Genomic DNA, 27306 nt, shown 5'->3' with positions numbered 1-27306 from the left:
TTGGAAATTGAGCTGAAAAGACTCACGTTCTGTCACACAATCTGACGGGTCACAGAATGTGTTATAACACGGGGGCGGGGGGGATGGGTGAACTGAGCATGCGCAGTTGCTGCTTCTTCCTCCAGCCGATAATGACGGTAGAAGTGCGCTCGGTCGTGCTTCAAGATTAGATAAAGTTACTGAGAAAAATTCTTCACAAGATTATTAGCGAGACTATACTTTCATGGACGATATTGGTGAGGGTTATAAATCTTTATTTTATTCTTGTTATAGATGCGAAGCTGTGAGAATTTTTGTCGAATACGTACTTGGCCCGGTGGAGGTGGAACGGCCTACATTAGCCAGATTAGCTAACTTGAGGGTAATTTCTGGTACCGGCTATAAACTGGAGACGGAGGAAATTGCAAGGCACTGTACGTGCTAATAGTGGCGTAACGTGGGTAAAACAAAAAAATGTGTAAACTGGAAAGCCGTTGGTAGCGCTCTTCTCCTTACTTGAAGTTTTGCAGTTATATTAGTTAGCATTAGCTTCAGGTCACGTTACTGCGTCTTGCCGGGAAATAGACGGAGACCCAGTTTTGCAGTGAACTTTGACCATGAGCAAACATGAGTCAGCCCGACCGCACGGTGAGAATAAGATTAACATTAATAATTGATCACCCAGTGGACTATAGGTTAACATATGTTTAAAACAAAATTGCATGGTATTTACTCACGCAACCAATATTGTGGATTTTTAAAAGGTATTTTTAACAGTACAACGGGAACCGCATTAAATATTATAACAAGGAAGTAGCCAGTAGTGCAAGTTGCTGCTTTTCTGTGACAACGGGTTGACAACAAATTTAATATTTTTAGAGACTAGGAGAGCAGTAAGCCTTCGTGATCACATTGCCTCTGTAAATGTTTGTGTCCATAGTTTGACAGCGTGAACGCTTCTAGAATTGGACCTGGGTCATATTGAAAGTCATCTACTGCACAAAGGGGGAAAAATGCCACTTGTAAAAAAAAAAAAAAAAAAAAAAAAATTAAAATTGTGCTTTCAAAATCAGTGTGCTGAACAACAAAACAAATACATATATAAATAAAACACCAGAATAAGCAAATAAATGCTGTTTTGAGTGCAAACATAATATCTCGAACATGCCTTATCTGATTTTGATCAAATTTTGCAGGTATATTGGGCCTGTGGATGGGAAGAAGTAATACAGTTTTAGTTGGACTCTATCAAGTTTCTAGCCCCATACAGGAAAATGAGTTAAGATATTTTATTGTTGTGAACTTGACAGATTAAAAGCTCAGTGAGCATTTCGTTATACGTTAGTTTGAAATGTAGTTGTAGCGTTATCATGCTTTCTGAGAACTTTGTTCTGGTGTTTGGTTTAATTTCAGTATTCATGGTGATACATATTTGCTTGTCTGCCACATAAGTGATGCAATCTCTGTTTATTCTACTAATTGGCTGTCAAAATCTGATCTGCTTTGTGACAGGGTTGCCCCCTACCAACGAGCCCAGTGCTGGAATGCTAAACATGGAGCCCCCAGCCATGGAGAGTAATGGGAATAGCTTATTGCAAGAGTGGTCTCTGAACCAGGTTCCTTCTGGAAGTCTCACCACTGTCTTGCCTGAGGATTCAGATATGTCTCAGGAAGCTAGTGAACAACAGCAGCAAGTAACCCAACAGCTTAAGTCCACAGATTTGGGATCTGTGGAGAAGGTAGTGGAAAATTTCCAGCTTGACAGTGCTCAGCTGTGTCCAGAGGAGCAGCCACCATTGCCACCACTGCCACCATTGCCACCACAGGAACCAGAAGAAATTTTCCCGCCTCCAGAAAATGCTGCAGAGTCCTTCGCGATGGTGGCACATAACCAGGAGATGAGTGCAGTGGTAGAGGCTACTGTACAGGATGGTATTCAAGGTAGTTAGTGCTCGATTACTAAGGGTCTTTAACCAGTCAAGTCCTATAGCTTTGCTTGAGCCAGATTTTGGTGGAAATTGAAACTGAAATTACTCATTCTCCCTATCTTTTCAGTTAAATGATCAGTATGGTTGCACCACACAGTGACTGTTGAATAGTAATGCATTAATAATGTGCGTATAAGCCAGTGCAACATAATAATATACTATTATCCCAATTGTGTACTAAATACATGCACAGAAAACAGGATAGGACATCGCAATGTGCTTGAATTATCTGTTAAACACAATGGTGCCATCATTCTTTTGCAAATTTGATGTTAACACTAACATTTATATTAAGTAACACTGCTTAAAGTCAACTAGAGCTTGTACTTTGACATTCATTCTTTAATTTTCTGCCAGTTCTCTGGGTCCCGGTTGTGGTGGCAGCAAACTAAGCATCTCATCCCACACATCTCTCACCTAGTTGTTGACGTATCAGATGAACTACGCTCAACATATTAATGCTATTGATATAACTAATTGGTGCTGTGCCCTTAATTCCATTTGATTACTATGTCTTAATTTGATTAGGAGACGCTGAGACGCCACAGGTGACAGAGGATGGTATGGAATTAGAAGACCCCTCCAAAGACCCAACACAAGAAACAGCTATTCCTGCAGAACCAGAGCTGCCCAGTGAATTTGAAAAACTCTTCAAAGGCTGTGAGGACAACCCAGAGGACTTCAATGGTTGGGTTTATCTACTGCAGTATGTGGAGCAAGAGGTAAGAGATGTAATTTAGTTTGTAACTGAAATTGAGCAGAAGGAAATAATGTTTTTACATTATAATGGCATTGAGACCCAGGCAAAAGTGATTATAAAAAAAACAACAAAAATATATTTGTTGCTTGTTTTTCCTTGCAGAATAACATTGTAGCCGTGAGGAAGGCATTTGATGTGTTTTTCTACCGCTACCCTTACTGCTATGGTTACTGGAAGAAGTATGCTGACATAGAGAAGAAGCATGGAAACATACAGGTTGCAGAAGAGGTAATTGTCATACAAATTTAATATTTTAAGCTCTTTGTTTTTGGTATAAAAAAAATTGCAGTTAATGTATGCAAGCTTGGACAGAAAAAAAATAAATTTTTGTTAGTGTTAAATCATCACGCTCACCTTGACAAAGCCTTTTGTGGATGGAGTCAACTTGTGCAGTCCACTGAATTGGTTGTTTTTGTCTCGTTTCCTAGGTGTACAGACGAGGTTTGCAGGCCATCCCCCTCAGTGTGGACCTGTGGCTTCACTACCTGACTTTCATCAAAGACAACTCAGACCAGACTGACCCAGAAACAGAGGGACGCATTCGAGCGTAAGTGAAGTCCTACTTTTATAACAAGCTTCTGTATTTATATTTGAATGAATGAATATCACTTTTATTGTCCTGCTTTAGTGCCTATGAACATGCAGTGCTGGCTGCAGGCACTGACTTCCGTTCAGACCGTTTGTGGGAGTCCTATGTCAACTGGGAAACGGAGCAGCAGAGGCTGGCCAATGTCACAGCTATCTATGACCGTATCCTGGGCATTCCTACCCAGCTGTATTCCCAACACTTCCAGAGGTATGGACTAAGAATCGAATAACAGTTTTGGTAGCTATAAGTCTTTGAATGTTGTTGTTTTCGCCTCCTCACAGTACACAATTCAAGAATAAACTTGGAAGTAAATTTAACATTCATATCACTGTGATCCACACAGCAGTAAACTTAGTTGATATGAGGTCAGCCACGTTAGACGCATTTAAAAATTTATCAAAAAGGGTGGTGCTTTTTAATATATTCATGAATAGTTTAAACATTACTTTTGTAACCATTCTGTTGTCATTTACATCTTTGCAGGTTCAAAGAGCATGTACAGAGCAACAACCCCAAACACTTCTTGTCAGAAGAGGAATTTATACAGTTGAGGCTGGAGCTGTCCAAAACCAACCCAGCAGGCATGGTAGGGGATGAAGGCGAGACCCCCGTTTCTGAGGAGGAACTGCCACCTGGTACTGAGGACCTTGTGGACCCCGCTAAGGTATGAATGTAGTTGCCATATCTGATATGGGTGAAACATTAACCAAAAAAACTGCTTGCAGGTGCTGGCATGGGTGCATGTATTCTTTGTGGATAAAGGGAATGGGGGGAAATATGTCAGGTTTGAACAGGTGTTTTTCCATTAGCAGCTAAACCGGCCAATGCCAGATGGGATTCGGGTTGGCAGCCAGTCAAAGGCTCATCTAAAAGTGGGTCAGGATCAAACGAGGCCTGCTGACCTCATTACCTGCACTCAGAGCTCGCCGCAGGCTGGTATGCAGGGTGCAGGCTTCTTGTTTTTGACATGCACATGGTGATGTTATATCCTGGGCTGCAGGATTTGCAGTTTGACATCAAGTGGAGCATATGATTCCAAGAGAAAAAAACGTGACCATGTATTCTTTTTTTGTGTGTGTTTGTGTAGAGGGTGACTGAGATTGAGAATATGCGCCACAAGGTGATTGAAGTCCGGCAGGAGGTGTTCAACCACAATGAGCACGAAGTCAGCAAGCGGTGGACTTTTGAAGAAGGGGTAAGTCTCTTGATTTTTCTTTGAAATGGACTTTACCTTTCAGCATGATCCAAGTGAATGTCTAATAAGTGACTTATTTATATATTTAAGATAAAGAGGCCGTACTTCCATGTCAAAGCCTTGGAGAAGACCCAACTGAACAACTGGAGTGAATACCTGGATTTTGAGATTGAGAACGGGACTCCTGAGCGTGTGGTGGTTCTCTTCGAACGATGCCTTATCGCCTGCGCCCTCTACGAGGATTTCTGGATCAAGGTAAATGGCCTTGAACTTCCGTCACCGTCGCTAACTCCCTGCACTTCCCCCAACAACGATGTTATCACATCGACTCAGTAAATCGTCCTGCACTCTTTGCGTGTAACGTTGATATGTGACTGTATCTGTTGTATTAGGGGATGGCCAGCTTGCCACACAAGATTTGACTGCAGCATTTGCCAACTACTACGTTGCATCTTCTTCGTCTCCCCACTACCTTACAGAATCTTATCTAATTGGTTCCATGAAGGTGCTGACGGGTTTACACAGAAAATTTCTAAAAACGATCTTGTCAATGAAGAAATTCACTGGTTCTCTCGCAGTCAAATTTAGTTTTACATTTCTGTGTCTCTCTTTTTGCTTTTCTCTCTTTCCATCTTTGTTCTGTTCTGTCCCCTCTTGCCTTCTTCCAACTCGCTTTCTCTCTTTCATTCTGAAGTATGCAAAGTATATAGAAGGCTACAGCACTGACGGCGTGAGACACATCTACAAGAAGGCCTGCACCACTCATCTTCCCAGAAAACCTACAATTCACCTGCTGTGGGCTGCGTTTGAAGAGCAGCAAGGTGAGCGATGTATTCTGTTACCACAGCATCAAATTAGCTGAGAAGATCAAGAGGGGATCTTCATGAGAAGACAATTTTTTTTATAATGTGGTTACATGTTGACAGACTTATACAAGCGAATGCGTGCAGTCTGACCTCAGACCATGTTCCTGTTTTCAGATTTGCCTCTTATATTTGGCTAAATATGGAGAGAAAATAAAGTGACTGATTTGAAAAAGCCTGATGTTCATTGCTGTTCTGGCTTTCCTGTGAGCTTTGAAATCTTCTCCATACTGAAGAAAACCTCAGACTATGAAAATTTTCAGGTTGATGTTGAGATTTCTTTTTTCTGTCTTGACCTGTGACATACTTTGGAGCCATAACTTCATGTGTGCTACGGTTGTTTGTGCATGTCACTTGGTGCAAGTCTGGCATGTTGCAGCGTCAAAAGCTTGCTAGATCACGTTCGTCGACAACAGTGACATTCACACGCCAGTTTCTCACAGTTGTGGGTGGTGATCTGCTAGGATGCACAACCATGAAAGTGAAAATGTGGCTCCACTTTGTATAAACGTCCCATGCAAAATTCTGACTTGAATTTTTTTATTAAATTCCTAGGCAACGTCGATGAGGCTCGTCGTATCCTGAAAGAAATGGAAGAAATCATCCCAGGTCTGGCCATGGTGCGCCTTCGAAGAGTCAGCATGGAGCGCCGCCACGGGAATATGGAGGAAGCAGAGTCGTTGCTGTGGGAGGCCATGGAGTCTGCAAAGAACACCACAGAGACGTCCTTTTATGCTGTTAAACTCGCAAGGCAGCTGGTGAAGGTGCAGAGAAGTCTGAGCAAAGCCAAGAAGGTGCTGCTGGAAGCCATTGAAAAAGACCAGGTGAGAGCTATTCAGCAAACACACAGTTGCAAGGGTGAAAGCAAAATCTGGACATGTCAACAGTGTCAAAACTTTTCTTTAAAGATAACATTTGTCAATCAGTCGCGGTGATGCAACTTTCCATTGTAACTCTTTTGCAAGCCGTGCAGATTAATCATATGTGATTTGGCTTCACAGACATGTCCAAAGTTGTATCTCAACCTGTTGGAGCTGGAGTACAGCGGAGATGTGATGCAGAATGAAGCAGAGATCTTGGCTTGTTTCGACCGTGCACTGAATAGCCCAATGGCCCTTGAGTCCCGCATCCTGTTTGCCCAGCGCAAAGTTGAGTTCCTGGAGGACTTTGGCAGTGACATCAATGTGTAAGTTTGCACGTGGGTTTTTATTTTTGAGAAGTGTCACAAGAAAACCATCAAAAGACATTGGAATACTTAATGATTTAATTTCCCCCCACCCCACTTTTTTAGACTTGTGGCTGCATATGAGGAACACCAGAGACTACAAAAAGAAAGCGAGTCAACAAAGAGGAAAGCGGAGAACGGGTATGACAGGTGAAAATTCAGGGAAAACCATGATAGAAGTCTCTGATCCAAGTGTCTTGTCACAGTGGAGAGAATACAGCGGACTGGAGTTGGAGACTGAATTGGTTCAGTCTCGGGGTAAATACGGACATGGACAAATGATGAGGTGCACCGAGGTTTATTAGCATTAACCACAATGTGACTTGGGGAGCTTATGTTGTATCTTTCAGTCTCACCTTCACTCACTGGTTCCACAGGCACTCACAGGCTGAATCATCCACAGTTTAACCGCTTCACATCTGTTTAATATAGGCTCCTTTCTAGGTCCGGGCATGGAGGGAAAACTTGTGCTCTGCGAGCCTGTATGTGAATAATTGCTGCAGTGCAAAACCGTGGCTGCTGCGAAGACACCGATTGTTGTGAGATGATGAATGTCACTGTTGGAACTACTGTCACACTTTCATGCATAACCGTGAAACAGCCTCCTCCTTCCCTTGATCATTTTAATACATTTTATGCTGATGACTTTGCCCTTTCTGTTCCACAATTGGAATTATTGTGTGGCTTAAAATGGTGCTAACTTAAAATCATTGTGTGCAGCTCTCAGGAGCCTGATGCCAAGAGACAGCGTGTCGATGACGCGTCCTCAGCAGCCAACACGATGACTGATATGCAGGCAAACAACTCTGCGTACAACTACAACTGGTACCAGGTATGTTTCTTATTGGTTGGTTTTTGCCCATCAAATTATGTTTGTCACTCCCAGCTTGTACGACTATAGCAATTAAGATAAAACAAGCTCGTTTGAGTTAACGAGAACAACTTGTGTATTCTTGGGTTATTGGCATTTCCTGTGTAACTTGGTCAATTTTCTGTATTTGTTTTTCTAGCAACAATATGGCGGATGGGGACAAAATACCTGGGGCCAGTACAACCAGTACGCCCAGTATAACCAGTACTACCTCCCTCCACCCACATGATGGACACATCCTGACATGAAGATGGAGATCCAGATGAAAGCATCCTTTCTAATGACTCCCCCCCCCCCCGGCTCACATTTTCATTCCACTCGGACCTGCTCCACATTCAGATGAAGGTTTGTCCGTTCAATGTCCCTGTTAATATGAACCACTTGGTCCTCCGTGGCACTCTGATTCAGTCATCTTTCAGAACGATTGATTGTACACTTTGACGCTGGTTGCGTTTTTGGTTCTTTGCATGTTTGCGGAGCCAGATTTACTTTTCCCCTCATGTGGTTTAATACTAGGAGTTTTAGACTGGATGCATCTGTTTGGTCTCTGTCTTTGTGTTGATTTAAAGTTGTTGTTTCTTCTTCACCATTCAAAAAAAAAAAAAAAGTTCAAGGTTGTTTGGAGGGAAAAAAAGTTAATTTTTTGGACTTGATTTCTTAATAAAGACAGTGATATCCTGATGACTGCCTCGTTATTAAGTTTTTGTAAATGGTTGAATAGATCTCCAGCTACACAAATTTTTTCCAGCAGCCATGTGGAGGGAGATGGGACTTTACAGTTGGTGGTCAGAAGTTTACATACACACTATGGGCATTGATCATTCTAGTTTTGGGCTTTTAATGATGTCTGATCTGTTTTGCAGGTGCAAAGATTGTATGTCATAACTTAAAACAAGTGGGTGTACAAATGTAAGGTAGAGCTCTAATCCACACATGGTCAAAATTATACGTGCAGTCTGAAATACATACATTAGCTCTTATTAAGTGGTGCTAAAGGTTCTACAAGGTCTTTTAATGTGATAAGGCTAATTAATTCCTCATTACTGATCATGAAAGACGTCTAGGAAAAGAGTGTTGTTGCACTTTTCACCAACAGGTCAGCTGGCTGCACAGCTCAGTGGCATAACCAGCACCTTCTATGTTCCAGAATCCTGCACAAGGCTGGTAGGTGGCAAGCAGTCCAGCTGAAAGATGTCATCAAGAACACATCAAATGTAGTTGCAGTTATCACTAAAACTTGAAAGGGTAGTGGGATCTGTCTACTTATAACGATGTGCTCTACTGCGCAACTATGCATGCCCAACTCACCCTTCAAGCTCCCCACTGAAGAAAACCCATGTAAGTTTTGTCTTTACATAAAAATTACTGTAATGTGTATTTTCAATTTAAAGAGTTGCACATACACACTGTCTATAAAGTAGAATATTGTCGTTAGATGAGCTCATCTTAACGGAGATGTGCAGTTGCGTAGTAAAGAGATGCACATACTGCGCAACCACAAGCCTTCACACCTGGAACTTGCATATGGCCATTTGGTAAGGTGGTCTTTAGAACTTTTTGGCAAATGACAGTTGAACCCATAACATCAAAACGCCCATGTAGTGTCACACTGACACAAACACATTCTCTACTAAAACATTTCTTTTGGAGTATTTATCTTTTCAGTTGGTAAGTTGGACTTCAAAATTTGGTGCAAACAAAAGTTTCCATCCAGCCATGGCAGGACTTGAACCACATATAAGCTGCTGGTCTGTCATAGGTTCACCACACTGATCAGTCACACAGCATGTCCAGAATGCTTATTCAGGCATGTTTTAGATTTGTCTTGAATTCAAAAGAGATTAATGTGGCTCAGATGTGAACCCACAAAATCTAAAGTGGGGAGTAACTTTAAAAAGCACTAAAATAACCAGACATCTCGCTTTGGATGATGAAGAGTTTGTCATTGCTTTGATGGAATTCAAAATTTTCTTTTGTACCTGCCAAACCATTGGCCTGGGCATCAATCCCACCCGCAAGACTGAAAAGGAGCTTTTGCTCAGGGTTTTAATTTTGCTGAATGGACTTTACAATCGAACAGTAACACTAAGAATTGAACCCACAACATCAAAAGGGGAAAATAGGATTGAGCTAAGCGACCACACCAGCAAGAACATCATCATATTCATGCATTTCCCCATTCCCCAAGTTCTCATATCATTAAGATTTGTCAAGACTTAGAGCCACAAAGCAGGCGTTCATATTTTCATTTTCATTTGTTGTGAACTCTTTTGAGATTTGAACCCATAACTAAAATATTAAAGTGAACTTTTATAGAATCTATTTCCCCAAACAAAGATGGTGATGGATTTGATACTTCAAGCTTTTGAGTTTTTACTTTGGCTGTTGACCATCAAAATATGCAGAAAAGCCTGAGACTTGAACCTATAATGATGAAAATGCAGAGCATTCGTGTAACAAATGCATCATGTGAACAGATAGATTTGCACACATGCTTTTGAATTTTCACTTATTTGACTTAAATTGCAAGCAAAAACACGTATGGGGGTTTGAATCCAGAAGTTTAAAATCATGTCGAGCAAACATACACAAATTCAACAAATCTTCAGAGTTTGAATTTTCACCATTTTTTGAAATAAGATTAAAGAAAAAGCACATCAATTTAACTGTCAACGAATATGAATATATATATATATATATATATATATATGTGTGTGAAAAAGAAAATAACACATGCAAACAAACTAAATGAATGTAATTAGTGAAATGAATATTCTAAATAAGAAAATAGAACAATCAGAATATGTTCCAGGACCATCAAATTGCGTGAGGTTACGTGAGTAAAGTGGGCGTAGCCACGGCTTCAGGGTGTTCTGCACATGCGCAGTGGGCCTCAGTCTTTTCTGCGCTTCTCGTTGAACGACTAGCATCAAACGAGGTAAGGCCCGAGGAAATAATATGAGATAAATCACATTTTATTTAACTTTGGCAAAAGCCAGAATGCGGTTTTCGTTTTAGAAGCGTATCTTATAACATATAAAGCCTGTTAAGATGTGTTTCATGGCTTTTTAACGTACTTTTTTCCAGAATAATTTACCCATGTGGTAGTGAAGTTAGCTTTAGCAATTAGCTACTGTAGAAACAAGTTCGTACGTTTCCGGCGCGTTTGATTCGGTTTAACTTTTAGCATCCATCTTTAAAGAATGTATTTTTATCGGTGTAATTTCACAGTAAACAGAGTCAGATTGTGAACTACTGTACACTTTCTACAGCAGTAGAAACGACAATAATATATTTTTGTTTACTGTAGTATCAAAGATGCAGCTCTTCCTGCGAACCCACAACACTCACACCCTTGAGGTTACCGGACAGGAGACTGTTGGAGACATTAAGGTAAAAAATAGTTTTTGTTTGTACACAAAGTGAAACTGAATTGTTGAGAATGTGTTTGAACGTCCTGAAAAACGTTGAATCAAAACTGCTGACATCACTTGTATGACGTCATTATGATTTGATAGCGTTTTAGAATAACCTGCGCTAGATATAACGTGAAGGATGTAGAGACATGATAGTCATGGTTGGTATTTTGGCTTTTTAAAGGTGTGACATCCTGCTGGTTGTCTTTCAGGCTCAGGTCCAAGCTCTGGAAGGTCTTCTGGTTGACAGTCAGGTTCTGCTGCTTGCAGGATGCCCGCTGGACGATGATGCCACTCTGGCATCCTGCGGGGTCTGGGAGCACTGCACCCTGGAAGTGGAGGGCAGGCTGAAGGGAGGTCGGTATATTTGCCAGCAGGAATCCACGAATCTAGAACCTACATTGTAGCCTAGTTAAAAGTGTACTTTCTATTAAATTAGTAATATCTCTTAAGCCATGAGGTAGGAATACAATGACGTGTTCATTTGCAAAAATGTGTGTTTGATGCCAATGACTAAAGGAATTTCAGGAATGTTTAATAAATGAACGCTTTTTCTTCCCTCATCTCCATCCTCCAGGTAAGGTTCACGGCTCTCTGGCCCGTGCTGGAAAAGTGAGGGGACAGACGCCAAAGGTTAGAGGACTTAATCGTTTCACCCTAGTTTGTTGTCATGTTCGAGGGATGAAAATTGAGTACACTACTAGATTGGCCTTGGCTTTATTGTTGATAAAATGTAAGAGTCAATTATGATGGTACAAACTCCACTTCTGAATAAAAAAAATTCTTGTTCTTATTCATGATTTTATGTGCACCATGCTGTATGCCTTTTAAAAATGTAACTTTACATGTTTTTTTTGCACTGTCCTTGTATTTAAGTGAATATAGTTTTGTCTATTTGACTTCTACTACTAATAGAAGTTTTTTCTTACTGTTGTTGTGCACCAATAACACCAGATAAAATTCCTTGTATTTACAAACTTACCTGGCAATAAATTCAATTCAGATTTTTATGACAAGTTGGCTGTATAGAAACAATGAAAATGTGTCTTTCCTGTCAATGTGTCCAGGTGGACAAGCAGGAGAAGAAGAAAAAGAAGACCGGCCGCGCTAAGCGTCGCATCCAGTACAACCGGCGCTTTGTGAATGTTGTGCCTACTTTCGGCAAGAAGAAGGGCCCCAACGCCAACTCCTAAATGCTATGGTGACTAAGAGGAGAAATGATATCCCGTCTGTTCTTACGGAGTTAAATGTTATCCTGCTGTACAGAATAAAGATTCAGCTTTGACAAAAACAAGTGTTTGTTGGTTTGTTTGCAAAGATTTTAACACAATTGAAGTTTTCAACTTTCCCATTCAGGATTTTATTTCTCCTGTTTCACAGTGTAAATAGTTCAAGTCTGAACTACCTGCGAGTATTCAAAAGAGCAGTCTGAACTGTAAACACAAGCAAAGGTTTTTAATAAACACATAATTCAGATGAGGCCGTGTACATGCTACAAAACAACCAGTAAACATGTCACTGAAGACCAGTGCGCCCTCACTGTGGCCCGAGCAGAATTATCTTTCACACTGTACATGCAAACTCAAATCAAAAGCAGCCTCTCAGAATGATTCATACATGATGTCGTCGTACCAGTTCTTCTAAACTGTAATTTAATTCTTTGCTGCTTTCTGTCCCCATCCATCGAGTAAAGTATGATAGAATGTTAATCCACAGACACCAGCTCCACTTCAAAGATCAGCTTTGCATTTGGTGGAATTCTGACAGCAGGTTAAGAAACGATACCAGGGAGAGGAGTTAAAAACCCTATAAAAAGACTTTACACAAGAAAAAATCCTTTCAATGAGAAGTGAGCATGACAGATAAAAAAAAATGTTGCCATGACTTGTTTTGGGACAGGGGCATGGCCATTGTATTTTTCCTCATCTCAGATCCTGGTAATTTATTTTGCCATAACATGACATTTTCAGCCAAGTTTTGTTAAAATGGTAATTTTAAATACTCATGCAGCCAATGGAGACTGAAAAATACATGCTTTCATATCCCATTAATTTTTCCTCAGTGGTCTACAGATAATAGAACTTTTGATAAGGTTCTCAAAATTTTTTTTGGAATTTCACACGTATTACTCCTCATCCCCACGAGGAGGCGCTCTACAACAAGCATGGCAACCAATCTTTCCCTCCACTCGTATCTGATCATGTATACTTCTTTTCATTGACGTCCAGAACACTTTTCATGGCAATAAAAAATGTGAAAAAAGGATACTTGGACTCTGGGACACCCTTCTTTCCATAGGCCCACTCTGGATCAATCTCCAGTCGGGCTGTTTCACCTTTGCTCATAGTCAGAAGAGCCTCATCCCACTTAAAAAGAAAATAAAAATGAGACAACCACCATGCTGCAGAATAAACAACTTCAAGCATTCATGAGTCGTAAGTGAGCCACTTACACCCCTGATGACTCTGCCCAGTCCGACTTTGAAACTCAGCGGTTTTGATTGTTTCTTCTTTCGGGCCCCTGTGGAGAAAAGCCACATCAAAGAAATAATCATCTTGCAGCCACACGGCAGCGGAAACTAAGGAAGATGCCCAAACTAGAGTTTGGGTGAGACAGTCCAACCTGTCGGAATATTGGTATCAAACACGGTTCCATCCTCCAGGGTGCCGGTGTACCAGCAGCTCACAGTGTCGCCCTTCTTTGGGAAGTTTGTCTTGTCACCTTTCTTCAGCACAGACTTGGTGAACTTGGGCGGACCCTTAAAAAAGAAAAAGAAAAAGCAGAGGTGGCTCATTTAAAAAAAAGAAAAAAAAATGCCAGCAGCCCCTAGACGTCTGTGCTGGGATTTTTAATAATGAGCTGTCTTGTGTATGTATGCCGTACCTCATCCACAACCTCAGCCTTTACTTCTTTGGATTTTTCTTCAATTTTCACAGCTTTAACCTGTTCGGTCACTTCTTCGACAGGTTCGGTGCCTTTAAACCTCTGACAGAAAACAGAAAATTATTATTTTTATTCCTTAGCCAATTGATTAATCAAAGAATTATTCAAACTATACTAAAAAGATCATACTGGACAATCTGGCACAGCGTGTGAATTATGTTTATAAAATGAACAGTGACAGTTATACCACACCAAGGTGGGACACTAAAATGAGAATAGAAACAATAATGATTTTTGAAAATTTAAAGCTTCATTTAACTGAACACAGTATTAAGGCAACACATCAAATGTTAAATAAAAAAAGCTATAGGGCCTTTCAAATTTCACAAAACTGAGAAAATTTAGTTTCTACCAAAATCGAAGCATGATAATGCAGGCTAATTTTTGTAACATGCTGCAAAATTACAGTTCATTTTAATGAAGAGGACATTTATCTGGGGGAAAAGTCCATAGTGAACACTTTTTTTCCAACTACAGAAGAAGCGCGAGTGTGGATTTGTGATATTTTGACATTACCTGCAACCCATTTTACGTTAACATTCCTAGGTTTTTTTGTATATCACTTCCAAAATTAGTAAATGTTGATCACAGCATCTGATCCCCTGAATTTCTCCCCTCAGGGGATGAAATTCTAAATAGTTTCCAGACAGCATGAATTTCGATCATAACCAAAAACAAAACCATGAAAATATAACAGCTATAAAAAAAACTATAAAAACCAGAAAATAATTCATACAAATTATAAACATAGTGTGAATAATACAATACATTTAACGGGGGAAATGGTCACAAAACAGTTTCTTTCAGAGTTAAACATTCAGAATAGATTAATAAAATTGTGGACATTTCAGCAGTTATTTAGCTGGTTTTAAATTGAAAATATATTTCAGAGATTTAAAATAAAATTGAAAATAGAAAATGTGTTCAATATGGAGAAACTACAGCTGGAATATGTTCAGCACTGTGGTCTCAAAATCAGAGTTACAAAATGAGACATTACTTTCAAAACTTACATGCTATTTCTGAGGAGTTTACCAGAGGTATGGATATGTTTCATGCACCAGGACACACTCGGAATTTGCACTGGGAATGATGGTCTAAAGCTGATGTCGCAGCTGCAGAGAAACCTTACAAATTATTCAATTTTAAATAGTTTTGTGTTAGGATAACGGTTAAAATATTGTGAAATACATAAAAAGCTTTGAAATGTGCACATCACTTCTGCTTCAACACCACGACGGCACACGACCGGGAGTCTTGCACAGTAGTAGAATTCTGATATGGTCAAGATCCAATTCTGGAATATTTATGATTTACACAAATTGCATGGAACATATATAAATGTTCTTAATTCACAAATTGTTTGTGTGGTATTTTGTTCAACTTCTTGAACTAAAGCTAAACATCCACACTATAAACATCTTGATTGCTTCATTTGAACATCACTGTGGTGGCTACAGAGACAACATAAAAAAAACAATGAAGATCCAACTGCTTGCAAACCTGAAAATCTGTGAAAAGGTTAAAATGGAATTCTTTTGCTTTGGGGTAATGTGGGATAATGCAAAAAAAAAAAAAAATAATCAGTTTTAATTGGTTTACTTACTTACTTACTTTTTATGGATGTGAATCATTCAACAACTCATGATTCAAGTCGATTCCGATTCTTGGGGTGACGATTCAATTCAGAATCGATTTTCGATTCAAAGAGCTCTGAGAAATAGTTATATTACTTAAAAATGTTTATGTTTAAGAAAATGCAGCTTTACAAGGTTAATCAAGTGATTCTAGATGTAAACTTACTTATCTGCTTTGCGCGTTCGGAGGTGGCTGGCAGTTTTGCGAAGCGCTGTTCAGTAGTCAGCAGATACCGCTGCTCCGCTCCTTTTAGCTCCGGGTCATAGCGTAGCATGTGGGCTTGCGGAGTTGAAGTGTTTCCGAAGTACTTGACTTTCATTTTGCAGATTTTGCACACTGCATAAGTCATATCAAGCTCCTTCTTACGCAGCAAATAATAAAATCCAAAATGCACCCAAACATTTGCCTTCAGCAAAGACGGTGCTGGCTGAATTAGCTCTTCATCCACCATGCTAAGCTACAGCCACTGAACTCTGCAGCTCACGAGTGTTTGAAGCACGCCGGACCCCCCCCCCCTCGCGGGGACGCTGTAGTATGTAAGCCGTTGCCTGACAAACAGTACACGCAGCGAGTAAGCAAGAAAATGTTTAAAAAATGCTTTTTAAAAATCGATTCTTGGACATTTTGGATCGATTCAGAATCGTAATAAATAAGAATCGCGATTCGGACGTGAATCGATTTTTTCCGACACCCCTATTACTTTTTGCCAAAGAACTGAAGTTCTTTGTGTCCTGAAAGCAAACCAAACTGGTTCTTGAACAATTTCTTTAAACACAGTGGCCACTGATATGGTAACGTGTTTCGCCACTTCATATGGCATCCCATGGCAAACCGGCAAGATCGTACTTCATCTAACAATAAACCGCTAGGGTCATATAATAAATAACAACAAATAGCCAGGATTGTACGGCATCTGATAGCAACCCGCTGGGAATGTACTTCGTCTGATAACAAGCCGCCATGAATATTGTGCAATAATGAGGGACATCATGGCGTTGAAGCTGTACAGGAGAAAATTTGATTAATTTCAAGTCCAAATCTTAGTGTCAAGGAACGTTGACACTTGCACAAATTTTGGCTGCGCAATTCATCGTTGCATGTCATTAGACAGTATACACATTGATACTTGCACAAATTTGATTACCGCACTGGTACGGAATCTTGCGTGCCAATGAGTAAACCCACCATAAACTGTGCGCACAATGACATGTGTCGACAGGCAGTGACACGCAGTGTTTGCGAATATAGGTTGCGTAATGTTCATGGCTTGTTCATGCAAGTGGCACGAAAGTTACACATGAACATTTCAAAATCTTCTTTGCATACTGGCACTCAGCTGCGCAAAGTTCACAGACTGTTTATGAGTTTACTCATTGGAACACTAAATTACATGCCAGTGCGGGGATCAAATTTGTGCAAGTGTCAAGGCACCTTTAGACTGAAGGTTGGGGTTGCATGAAGTGTGACGTTTGGCACTTTAAATAAAAATGGCTTCCGCACTAATTGCAATGCACAGTTTGCGTACGGTAATGTATCGATGGCAGTGGCCTTCTTTATAAATTATATTGGCTGATCTGTATTGTTAAAAAAAGAAAGAGTCACTTACTTTGAACTGAAAAAGCTGATTGTAGGCAACGATCAGCTGCTCTTTCTTTGCAGTTTTGGCCACATTTTTCAAACTACCCAGCAGCTTGTGTTCAGCGAGGAACTGAAAAAAAAAAGGAAATTAAACCACAATTTGAATAAATAACATCATAATACACTGCGTTTTCTTTAACGTTTATACAGGCACAATCCCACTGTAAAGTCACAGTCATAAATCCTGGTATACTTCCACACTGTGCAACAAAATTTAATATTAGACATTATTTGTTGTTTTGTTTTTTATGTTTTGTAGTTACACAGGATTCTTCAAGGCAGCGTAAAGTGAGTTCTAACGCTTAGAAATTGCAAATAAATATCAGGGAATCACCGCGACACTTAACATAACAAACATACCGAATGAGCTGCATTATCCTGAAGGAACTTTATAATATCTTTTTTGGGAAAATCGTCACTTTTGAGCTGCTCATCGCTCCACTCCCGTTTTGGCTCAGCCGCCATTTTGAAAGGCGAGCTGATGAACTTTAAACTCGGATATAAAAACTGAAATGAATACACATTTTTTTCATTTATTTTATTTACTATGTAACACCGAAGAGAACAACTAGCAACACTATTATTATGTAATTAATAAGAAATAAAAATGATAAATTGTTAAGTTAAAGAAACTGTATTTTTGTAAACCGGAAACTCAAGACCATTGAAATGTCTCCACTGCCGCCTAGTGGAAGCTCATTTATTTTCATTTTTACAGCGCCAAATCACAACAAACCTGCCTCAAGGCGCTTCACACAAGCTCTGACCTTACGAAACCCCTAGAGCAAGAACACACGTGACAGTGGTAAGGAAAAACGTCCTCACTCTGACGATATTGAGGAAGAAACCTCAAGCAGACCAGACTCAAGGGGGTGACCCACTGTTTAGACCATTCTACAGCTAAAGATAAGCTAAAGGTAACTATTCATTGGATGAAAAGTACTCAGAATGTAATCAAATTGATTTGCTCAAATTACAAATGAGCCATACACCTTTTTACTCCATCAGTACATTCAGATTCAATTTTACTCTTTAGCATGAAATTGAAAATGTTATTTTTGGATGGTTACTGCAAGCAGGATGGATTAATAAATTCTTTCAGCTTCTCCGTTTCACTTGGTGTCAGCAGATTCAATATGGTTCTGCATGTTGATTGATCTTGAACAAGAAACCTAAAAACGCAAAATTTTGAAGCTATTCTAGTATGGCACGGTGGCCGTCTTGGAATTATCAATTTATTTTCCCCTGGGGAAAAACTGATCATAGTGTGACATCTATCTATCTATCTAGCTATATATATATATATATATATATATATATATATATATATATATATATATATATATATATATATATATATATATATATATATATACGCCACAAAACACACAACTGAAATGACATTTTTTGTATATCTGCTCTGATATGGTGTGCTTGGACTTCAAGTTAGCGCTAGCTAACAGGCTAAGCTAGCTGACTATGTGAACAAACGCTAGACAAAATGCAATGGGAGGGTAAAACTCAAATTAAAGAATAGATTATATTATTTGCTATCACAATACCAAAACTTTGTGATGCCTAATTCAAAACTGCTGCAAAACAGTAATAATGTTTCAAAATGCTGGAAATGCTCATTTAAACACTTAAAAACAATTCACCGTTACAAAACGTTTCAAACACTAAATGAAACAGCTGTTTTAGAAAACTTCAAGCACTCAGATTTATTATTCGGAGTGCTTGAAAGAGTAAATGAAATAGTTACACCAGACAATGATTCAATGTTTTTAAATTTAGAAACTGTTTCACGAACCGATTTAGTTTTAAAAGACTCAAAACAGTAATAAATGTTTCTTGAAATGCTAATTTAAACAATTACTTAAAAATAATTCACTGTTACAAAACATTTCAAACACTAAATTAAACAACTATTTTGGAAAACTTTAAGCACTCAGATTTATTGTACGGAGTGCTTGAAAGAGTAAATGAAACTGTTACACCAGACAATGATTCAATGTTTTTAAATGTAGAAAAACTGTTTCACAAACCGATTTAGTTTTAAAAGACTCAAAACAGTAATAAATGTTTATTAAATGCTAATTTGAACAATTACTTAAAAATAATTCACTGTTACAAAACATTTCAAACACTAAATTAAACAACTATTTTGGAAAACTTTTGTTCAAGACATGCCAAAGAGTTAAAGAAGCACCTGCTTCAATTCAGACAATTGTTCGGAGTGCTTGAAAAAGTAAATGAACCAGTACATGATTCAAGACAGTGATTCATTGTCTTGACAACTTCAACATATTCAATTTATAGGTTGTTTCAAACCAAACCAATTTAGTTTTGAAAGACTCAAAACAGGAATAATCCAATGTTTCTTGAAATGCTAACTGAAACAATTGGTTAAAAACAATTCACAGTTACAAACCCTTTTCCACAGTCAATGAAACAAGTTTTCAGAAAATCTTTGTTTAAATATGCCAGAGTTAAAGAACCAACTGCTTCAGCTCAATGATTCATTGTTTCAAAACATTCAAAACATTAAATTGTTTCACAAACCAATTTACTGATTCAAAGGGCTCATAACAGTAATAATTCCATGTTTCAAAATGTGATTTGTTGATGTGTTGCTCTTTGCCTTTATGTTCCATCATACAGACCTGAATGTTTGCACCATAAAATCTTATTTTCCCCTCAGTCGATGTGACATCTTGGATTATACATTTCAGGAAACAAGTTTTTTTTTTTTGTTTTTTGTTTTTTTTAATGAAGCACCTGATGATCCTGTGCATAATGAAGTGTTTGTTAGAAATGCAAAGCTGAGTAGCTCAGCTGGGCTCACATTTGAAGAGGTGAAGGAATCAAATTTGATGCCGCTCTTAAGAGCTCTTCACATTTACAGGTTACACAAACAAACAACAGCACACACTTGCAGCAGCGGCGCTGTAACAGAAATAACAGACAAATCTGTCAAGTGTCAGTCAACGCCCTTTGTACACTGAATTTAACTGATTCTACCAACCAACCAACCAACCAAACCTCTTCTTAATGTAGTTGTTGTAGTTGGCCACTGGGGGGAAATGTGTACACATACAAATGCAGCCTTTTAGTTTGGCAGTGGACAAAATGCCATAAATAATACAATAAACTGCACACCACAACAACAACAACAACAACACCACCACGTGTGTCTGGTACTACCACTACTAAGTCTGTTATGCTCTGCCACAGTGTTCATCGTCATGTCCAGTGTTTGGACAGAATTGTAGAACATTAGATCACCCATTAGATTAGGAAAAATACAACACAGTAAAAACAACAACAAACAAACAAATACAATTTTGCTGTGTAAAAAAGTATAATAAAATATGGGATTCGCATAGGGATCTATACCAATATTTAAAATATGCTCTCCCCCAAGTAATAACAGTGAGTCATAAATGAGCTAGCTATAATGTCTTTAAAAATTCAGAGTGAACAAAGTATTTTAAAATAATTAAACACAAATTACAAGCAAATACAGATAACACTGGAGGATGCAGGGACGCCCCCCCCCCCACAAAACCCACACAATTGTTAATTTATTATGAGCAACATTAGCAGAAAAGTGCTAGCTAGTTAGCTACTCTGGCCTACTCACTGTAATGCTACGTGGTAGCTTGTGCCTGTAGCTACCACATTAGCTAGCTGTGGGGCCTGCGATATGTCAAATAATTTTAGATTTCAAACCCCTCTTTCCCACTATTGAAGGATAAATTGATATAAAATTAGGTTGACATAATGTCAATTAAGACAGCAGCGGATAGCACAACTGCACTCCCAGCACAGTTAGCATGTAGCTGATAAGCTAGCCGCAATTGTTTTCTGATACGTTTTAAAAACAAATGTGTTAATTAGATTTAGCATCAAACTCAGTTCATGATTCTTTTTGAAGAGTTTAACCTTACAGTGTACATATTTGTTTGTGATTACATTCACACTGACAACATATTACTTGTGGTGCCAAGCTTCCAGCTAGTCTAATACCCAGTGGCATTCATCAAATAATTAATGCATTTTGTTTTGCATTTCAGTTGTGTCCAATTTGTGTTTTATTCATCTCACCTGGGAAAGAAAATCAAGTTTCATTAATTCCACGGTTAATATAAGGAGACTATATAGCAGTGGACTGAGCGGGGTCAAACGGTCATCATTTGTCTTAATTATTACTTATAAACAGGGAACAAATGTGTATTCTGGATTAGATGAGCCTTGATCATATCACCCTCTGCAGCATAAGACAAGAAAAGGTCAGCTCTTCTCCCAAAGCTTTTGCCTACATTTGATTCCTCCCCTTACTGATCCCAATGGAATTAAAGGATTTCATAATGGAAATCATCCCTCAGAGGCCTCAGTCCGCTGTGGATAATGTGTTTTCTGCTCAGAGCTGAATAAAGTCCCCTTAAGCCATATGTCAGGCAGAGTTCACCTGTCTACGCTATGATGGACTCAGAGCAGGTACTCTGTCAGCGCAAAATGTAGATTTATAGCCACGTGTGAAGCCAGGAATTCATATTACCGCTTTGACTATTCTCTGGCCACAATGCTGCTGTTGCAGTCCTTTTGAAACAATGAATTTGGCATTTTCCAAAGCAATTGTTACCTCCGCCAAGGAGGTTATGTTTTCGGTCGCGTTTGTTTGTTTGTCTGTCTGTCAGCAGGATAACTCAAAAAAATTGAATGGATTTTGATTAAATCTTGTGGAGTGGTTGGAAATGACAAGAGGAACAAGTGATTACATTTTAATGGTGATCCGGATCACGATCCGGATCCCGATGCTAATGCGTTAGCATGTCTATGGCATTTTCAATGTTAAAAGTTAGCATTAAGCAGTTGCAGCTGTCATCACGTTCGGGTGCATTTGTTTTCAAATTGTAATATTTCTTAAATTTATTTTTGTTTATATATTAATAATCTAATGATTATTATATACAATTTTAGAGAAAGAGACAAAAAGAAATAGATCACTGTGCCAAGGAGGGATTCTCTTTAGGGTCAGTGACCCTATGGCCTTGTTTCATTTTGTGTTTCAAGCATTTTAATATAGTGAATTATTGTACCATTTGCCTTGGTAAGCAATTGTTTCATTTACTGATTTGAGTATTTTAAAGCAGGAAATTGTTTGCTAAAGGAATGGGTAAAACAGTTACAGTGAGGAAAATAAGTATTTGAACACCCTGCGATCTTGCAAGTTCTCCCACTTAGAAATCATGGAGGGGTCTGAAATTTCCATCTTACGTGCATGTCCACTGTGAGAGACATAATCTAAAAAAAAAAAAAAAAGAAATCCGGAAATCACAATGTATGATTTTTTTTAATAATTTATTTGTATGGTACTGCTGCAAACCTGTGAAAATCAATGTTAATATTTGGTACAGTAGCCTTTGTTTGCAATTACAGAGGTCAAATGTTTCCTGTAGTTTTTCACCAGGTTTGCACACACTGCAGCAGGGATTTTGGTCCACTCCTCCATACAGATCTTCTCCATATCTTTCAGGTTTGGAGTTTCAGCTCCCTCCAAAGATTTTCTATTGAGTTCAGGTCTGGAGACTGGCCAGGCCACTCCAGGCCCCTCCTTAGTTGCCCTGGCTGTGTGTTTGGGGTCATTGTCATTCTGGAAGACCCAGCCATGACCCATCTTCAATGCTCTTATTGAAGGAAGGAGGTTGTTTGCCAAAATCTCGCAATACATGACCCCATCCACCCTCCCTTCAATAGGGTGCAGTCGTCCTTTCCCCTTTACAGAAGAGCACCCCCAGAGTATGATGTTTCCACCCCCATGCTTCACGGTTGGGATGGTTTTCTTGGGGTTGTTCTCATCCTCTAAACATGGCAAGTGGAGTTGATTCCAAAAGCTCTATTCTGGTCTCATCTCACCACATGACCTTCTCTCATGCCTCCTCTGGATCATCCAGATGGTCACTGGTGAACTTCAAACGGGCCTGGAGATGTGCTGGCTTGAGCAGGGGGACCTTGCTGCCCCGCAGGATTTTAAACCATGGCAGCATCACGTGTTACTAATGTAATCTTTGTGACTGTGGCCCCAGCTCTTTTCAGGTCATTGACCAGGTCCTCCTGTGTAGTTCTGAGCTTTCTCAGAATCATCCTTACCCCACAAAGTGAGATTTTGCATGGACTCCCAGACTGAGGGAGACTGACACTCATCTTGTGTTTCTTCCACTTTCTAATAAATAATCATAACAGTTGTTGTCTTCTACCAAGCTGTTTGCCTGTTGTCCTGTAGTCCATCCCAGCCTTGTGCAGGTCTACACTTTTGTTCCTGGTGGCCTTAGACAACTCTTTGGTCTTGGCTATGGTGGACAGGTTGGAGTGTGATTGATTGAGTGTGTGAACAGGTGTCTTTTATACAGGTAACAAGTTCAAACAGGTGCAATTAATACAGGTAAAGAGTGCAGAATAAGAGGACTTCTTAAAGACAAATTAACAGGTCTGTGAGAGACAGAATTCTTGCTGGTTGGTAGAAGTTCAAATACTTATTTGCAGCAGTAACATACAAATAAATTATTAAAAAATCATATATTGTGATTTCCATATTTCTTTTTTTTGATTATGTCTCTCACAGTGGACATGCACCTAAGATGAAAATTTCAGACCCCTCCATGATTTCTAAGTGGGAGAACTTGCAAAATCACAGGGTGTTCAAATACTTATTTTCCTCACTGTAATTGTTTCATTTTGTGTACGGATCTTTTTAAAACAGCAATTATTTTTCTGAAGCAATTGTTTCATTTATTTTGGATTGATGAACAGTTTTTGCTTCATTAACTTTTTATGTTTTTTTTTCTAAAATGTGAATTGGTTTGTGAAGCAATTCCTTCATTTGTATTTAGCTTTCTGAAACAATGAATGATTAGCTGAAGCAATTGTTTCATTTAGTGTCGCAAGCATTTTTAAACAGTGAAACAATTGTTTCATTTTGTGTTTAGGCCACTTTAGTACAATAATTCCCTTAATGAGACAGTTATTTAATTTTATATTTTTAGTATTTTAAAGAAAAGAATAATTTATGAAGTGGATGTTCCCTTAACTTAACTCAGTTTTTTCTAATATGTCAACTGGTTTGTGAAGCAGTGGCTTCATTTATTGTTTTGAACATTTTGAAAAAACGAATGTTTAATTTTATGTATCGAACAGAATGAAACAGTTAATCACTCTCGGAAGCAACTGGTTCATTTACTGCTGATGACAAATGTTTAAATTAATTTTTGTTTTGACCATTTCAAAACACTGTATTGTATTGTTTTCTTTTGCCTTTTAAGTGTTTCGAAGGAATGAAGCAACTGTTTCAATTATTGTTTCAAAACTGTTGAGAAAACCACATTACTGACTGAAGCAAGCAAGATTCACTTATTGATTCAAGCCTTCTGAAGCAATGACTCCTTACATGAAATGATCATTTATTTTGCATGTTTACTATTTTAAGATGAACATGTTCTAAAGTAACATGTGTCATTAACTGTTTCCACAAGGTGAGTCAAGTTTCGGACAGAATTTTATTAGTTTGTGAGCATTTTGTAGTAGTGCCTGAAACAATCAATGTATTTTGTATTTTCAGCATTTCAAAAATGAACATTTTCAATGAGAATCACTTCAGTCTTTTCCAAGACGTTAATCAGTTTATGATGCAATCAGTTAATGCTTTGAGCATTTTGAAGTAATGAATCTCTGATACAAATGTGTTTTGTTATTTTTTTTTGAGTGGTTAGAAACAATGAAGCAACTGTTTCATTTCTGAAGCATAACTCATGAGGTAATTTGTTTCTACACTCTAAGAAATAAAATGTTTAATTTAATTGATAATGTTAAGGTAACTTTTTCCACATAACTTTGTCAGTTAAGTTCAACACAATATTGGGATTTAAGTAATAATGTTTCATTTGATTTAATTAATGTCAATGACAATGTTGTTTTGCACTTAATTAACAATGTTATGTGGAAAAAGTTACCTTAACTTTTTTCAATTAAATTCAACATTTTATGCTTAAGAGTGTATGTTTCATTTCTAAGCGTGTGCTATTTTCAGCATTTGAGACAGTGCATTGTGTTGTGAAGCAATTGGTTTGTTTGAGTCAACTTTTTAAAAAAAAACTCTTGTTTCTACTATATGTGCAATATTTCCAGCAGAGTCTAAACTCAAAATCCTCCACCATCAATGCATAAAACTTTCACCAGTCTCTTGGGACGTCGTGTAAAGGTTGGATCAAAGCGGCGCGGTCAGCATGGATCAGGAAACTCTGAGCATTACCATTCTAGGATCACGAAGCAGCGATGGCTTTGAAACCTTCTGAACCCAGAGATCTGATGCTGTGAAATAGCACTTATTTATTGTTAAGCTGATATTGGCTCAATCCTGGAAAAAGAAACAAAACAAAAACTGAAGATCTGAAAATCTGGGGGTCAGAACAGGCTGCCAGAGACTTTGCAGTGCAACACCACGTGCTCTTTCCTGTCTGTCTGTGGGACACCTCATCTGTTAACTGCTAATTAGAAACCAAAGGCAAAAGATGGATTTGAAGTTTCAGTTGGATCGGGTCCCAGTATAATATCTAACACAGGTTCCAGGGACCGACATCTGAGCAACACGCATCCAAGCTTCCTGCTGCCTCACATTATTCTCATGCTGGTTGTTTGGATTTGAACACAGAAATCTGAATGGATTTTTAGTGGGAACTAAACAAACAACCCCTCCAACACATTCTGTGGATTTTGCGTGTTTGTACAGCTCTCCGTATCTGTTGTGTCTTCTGGCCTCTTTGAATTAAAGGATAAATTAATTTGCCAAGCATGCCGTTTGTTGGATTGTTTGTCTAATTCCACAAAATCCATTCACTAGTTATCACAAGACCTAGTGGAAAGTTTGAGCCAGGTCTGAGATTGAAACCATTCCATTTTGCAGTGATAACTCTACACATGTATAACATTAATAAATGCATTTGAATATTCATGTGGATGGCAGGGTTTGGCTTTGGTTTGACTGTGTACTTTACTGAGTGTTTTTCTAGTTTCAAGCACTATTAATTTAATTATAGTTTAGTCTTAGTCATTATGCTAATGACATGGATCTGCATATTCATTTGGCACAAGTTTTTATCCCGGATGCCCTTCCTGACTCAACTCCACATTACATGTAGTGTGGGCCAGGAGGACCTTGAACCGAGAACCTTCTGCTCTGGAAACAAGCCTACTAACTGCTTGAATCTGAATCATAAAATAGCATAAAGCCATTAATATTTACATATGAGAGGAAATATTGGCAAAATGACACAAAAATAAACCCCAACATTTATGAAAATAGAACCTTCTAAAAATAATTTTGAAATGGAATGAAAATTTTTGAAAATTCTATAAAAATTCTCAAAATTTGGTAAATTAATTTAGAAAATAATCTGTTTTTAAAGCATTCCAGTAATTCATAAAAAATAGCAAAAATGTTTAATTTATGTAAAATTATTTTAAAAAATGTACAACAATAGAAGAATGCTGTAAAAATCCAAAACATTTCATTGTGCCAAAGCAAAAAAAAAAAAAAAAAAAAAAATCAGAATATGAGTAAATATATAAATCTTACATTTTGTAATAAATAAAATTGTGAGCTATTTTCAAAAAGTGTTCAATCAATATGGAAAAAATTGAGAAAAACAAAAAATTTGTAAAAAAGTAAATAACAATGTATAAATTTATTAAAATATTTCACACACACACACACACACACACACACACACACACACACACACACACACACACACACACACACACACACACACACACACACACACACACACACACACATACACACACCAAAACAGCAGTAATTAAAATATAACTGCTTAAGATCAAGACCCATTGTTACACTTATTAGAACAACTCCCTGCAGGAATGGGTTGTTGCCTCCCCACAAAGTTTCATCCTGAATTTTGTAGTTATTCTCAGTGGACAGCCTCGGGACAGAGATAGTGGATGGATGGTGTAGAAGTGTTCTGATTCACTGGCAGAACTGAGTGATATTTAAAGGCAGGCACCAGGACTGCACCATTTGGATTATAAACTGATTTATAATCCTAATTTCATTTCAATGTGACAAGTGCATGGGTATGATGGAGAGCCAATATTTTTAATCTGCTAATACAGAGAATCTGGA

At 38.4% G+C, this 27306-nt stretch overlaps 3 protein-coding genes across 3 annotated transcripts; 2 read left to right on the top strand and 1 right to left on the bottom strand.

The window, feature by feature from the left end:
- Positions 1–90: 90 nt before the first annotated feature.
- On the top strand, positions 91–17238 carry prpf39 (PRP39 pre-mRNA processing factor 39 homolog (yeast)). The gene is made up of 16 exons (XM_034161608.1): positions 91–236; positions 1492–1920; positions 2496–2689; positions 2830–2955; positions 3156–3274; positions 3356–3523; positions 3800–3980; positions 4404–4511; positions 4602–4766; positions 5206–5332; positions 5930–6198; positions 6376–6560; positions 6666–6740; positions 7320–7431; positions 7610–7758; positions 17114–17238. The coding sequence occupies exons 1-15, from the start codon at positions 224–226 to the stop codon at positions 7697–7699; spliced, it is 2361 nt and encodes a 786-aa protein (XP_034017499.1). The 5' UTR covers positions 91–223; the 3' UTR covers positions 7700–7758; positions 17114–17238.
- On the top strand, positions 10311–12171 carry faua (FAU ubiquitin like and ribosomal protein S30 fusion a). The gene is made up of 5 exons (XM_034161610.1): positions 10311–10408; positions 10781–10863; positions 11099–11243; positions 11464–11519; positions 11954–12171. Exons 2-5 carry the CDS (start codon positions 10789–10791, stop codon positions 12077–12079), a joined length of 402 nt encoding a protein of 133 aa, XP_034017501.1. The 5' UTR covers positions 10311–10408; positions 10781–10788; the 3' UTR covers positions 12080–12171.
- fkbp3 (FKBP prolyl isomerase 3) lies at positions 12319–26970 on the bottom strand. The gene is made up of 8 exons (XM_034161609.1): positions 26965–26970; positions 17466–17583; positions 17074–17175; positions 13770–13871; positions 13509–13644; positions 13339–13406; positions 13155–13252; positions 12319–12646 (listed from the first exon to the last, which is right to left on the bottom strand). Exons 2-8 carry the CDS (start codon positions 17568–17570, stop codon positions 12592–12594), a joined length of 666 nt encoding a protein of 221 aa, XP_034017500.1. The 5' UTR covers positions 17571–17583; positions 26965–26970; the 3' UTR covers positions 12319–12591.
- Between the last annotated feature and the right edge of the window lie 336 nt (positions 26971–27306).

Source organism: Thalassophryne amazonica, chromosome 21, assembly GCF_902500255.1.
Source record: "Thalassophryne amazonica chromosome 21, fThaAma1.1, whole genome shotgun sequence".
Taxonomy (NCBI): Eukaryota; Metazoa; Chordata; class Actinopteri; order Batrachoidiformes; family Batrachoididae; genus Thalassophryne; species Thalassophryne amazonica.
The sequence above is the reverse complement of the archived record's forward strand: the minus strand, read 5'-3'. Positions and strand labels throughout refer to the sequence as shown.